The sequence below is a fragment of the Puccinia triticina genome, chromosome 7A (genome assembly GCF_026914185.1).
Source record: "Puccinia triticina chromosome 7A, complete sequence".
In the NCBI taxonomy this organism is placed as follows: Eukaryota; Fungi; Basidiomycota; class Pucciniomycetes; order Pucciniales; family Pucciniaceae; genus Puccinia; species Puccinia triticina.
This window is the reverse complement of record NC_070564.1, coordinates 6,320,586-6,322,462: the sequence shown is the minus strand read 5'-3', so window position 1 is coordinate 6,322,462 and position 1,877 is coordinate 6,320,586. Positions and strand designations below refer to the sequence as shown.

The 1,877-nt window shown below is 42.0% G+C and overlaps 1 protein-coding gene across 1 annotated transcript; it reads left to right on the top strand.

Moving 5' to 3' along the window:
* Nucleotides 1-448: 448 nt before the first annotated feature.
* On the top strand, nt 449-613 carry PtA15_7A705 (uncharacterized protein; the record flags this gene model as incomplete). The annotated part of the gene is made up of 1 exon (XM_053171340.1): nt 449-613. One exon carries the CDS (start codon nt 449-451, stop codon nt 611-613), a length of 165 nt encoding a protein of 54 aa, XP_053022531.1.
* Between the last annotated feature and the right edge of the window lie 1,264 nt (nt 614-1,877).

Sequence of the window (1,877 nt, the reverse complement as noted above, 5' to 3'; positions counted from 1 at the left end):
TAGTAGTGAGGATAGTGTCTCTAGTGATAGGGAAAGTAACAGGTGTAGTCCAGACACAACTAAGAAGACTTCTGGCTGGCATTTAGTACAATTGGTCATGTTGGTTTCCTAGTACTATGTTGTTGCAGGGGACACAGGATGAAAGACCTGAATTTCACAGATTGAAAGCCCTGTGACACTTGGGAGTGAGAATGATATGATTCTATGTACTCTAGTTCACTAGAGAGAAAATGCCAGTGTCAGTGACAATCTGATTTAGACTATATACAAGATTGCCCATACATTGGTTGAAGCATACTATGTATTATATATAAGCATACTCCTAGCTCAACAAATGTTCTCTCTGTTGTTTTTCATTGTTTTGGTTTTTTTTTTTTTTTCCATTTGTCATGACCTGTATTCTCGATCAGAATGTACCGCTAGACTGCTTGAAATAAAAATTTCATATATGTTGGCCGAAAACCCCAAGACATCGACATCGATCGGGCTACGATTTTCCCCGTTGTCAACAAGCTTCTCGGACTCATCACCGCAGCCAACCAACTCCCTCTTTGTGTGTCCAGCAGCAGCCACTGCCACTGTCCTCGATTTGAGCCCGTCACCACTCCAATGAGCTCTCTTGAGTTCTGGTAGGTGACCAACTTTCGGTCGCCGGTTCGAGAGCACAAGTGTTGCTCTGTTTGTCGGTTGGTCTCATGGTCCTACACAAAAATCACAATAAGTTGGCCTCTGAAGAGCCGACCGGCACCGGTCTCCAGGTACATTACTGTCATGTACTCATAGTCAGTTTATCCTGTTGATTTTTTTTTTTGACTCCACATTACCCCTTCACTGGTTCCTGACACGATTCCTTTGAAAATTTCCCATATCCTCACCATTTTTTCATCAGCCACGCATTGTTGAGTATTTGTTGAAAATACCAAATTTAGTCCATCCGAAGTTTGTCTTTTTTGAACGCTATTTACATTATCTTTGAATTCCCTTGACTCCTTTATGTTCAGAAACAAGTCATCAAGACAATGATGCTGTTCTGCTGTGTAGTTATAATCCTACTTGCCGCAACTTCTGGAAATGCCGTCGGGACCCCCAAGAAGCCCCCAACACCAACACCATCTCCTCGCACACCACCTCGCAATCCATGCGCTACTGCTCCAGCAAATGCGCGCCAATCTTTCTGCTTTAATCACTATGATCTTCATTCCAAGGCTACCAAAAGTGAGTCAACTTGATGATAAACCAAAATGTGATTGAGCAGCCGGTTAATCTTGTTACATGTATTACTTGTCTAAAGTATGGACTAAAAAGGTCCAATTCATCCGTGGAGAAAAGACGCCGACCTGCTTTCCTCCTGACAGCTTCCAGCTCGCTTGCTGTGATACAAGGAAGCTTATAACAGCTGATGTATGTATAAAACCCCTAGCCATTCAATCCCAGAGCTGAGATTGGCCCAATATTAGGAGCTGATGGGCTGTACATTTAATTCTGATGACTTGGTCAGCCTAAACAGAAACTGAGTGATGCTTCTTTCAAGGTTACATTAGCTTCTTTTCAGGTAGCCTGTTGAAGCAGGGCCACCAACAGCAGTGAGCATAGCACCAGTCACAAGCCCACTTGTCCTCAGAGAACCCTCATCCTTCTGGAATTATGACAGCCAAGACAGAGAGCACACATTACTCTTTCTCAAGAGTCTTGATAGGCTATGCATTTTTCATCAGTCTTTTTCTGTATCAGTATCAGTATTTTTTTTGTATCTATATCTTTATCTGTATCCATATATTTGCCAGCATCTATGTCTACATCTATGTCTGTATCTATCAGAAAAGATCAAATCTATTGGACACCTATTTTTTGTTCCAGTTGAACATCCTGAATGTATT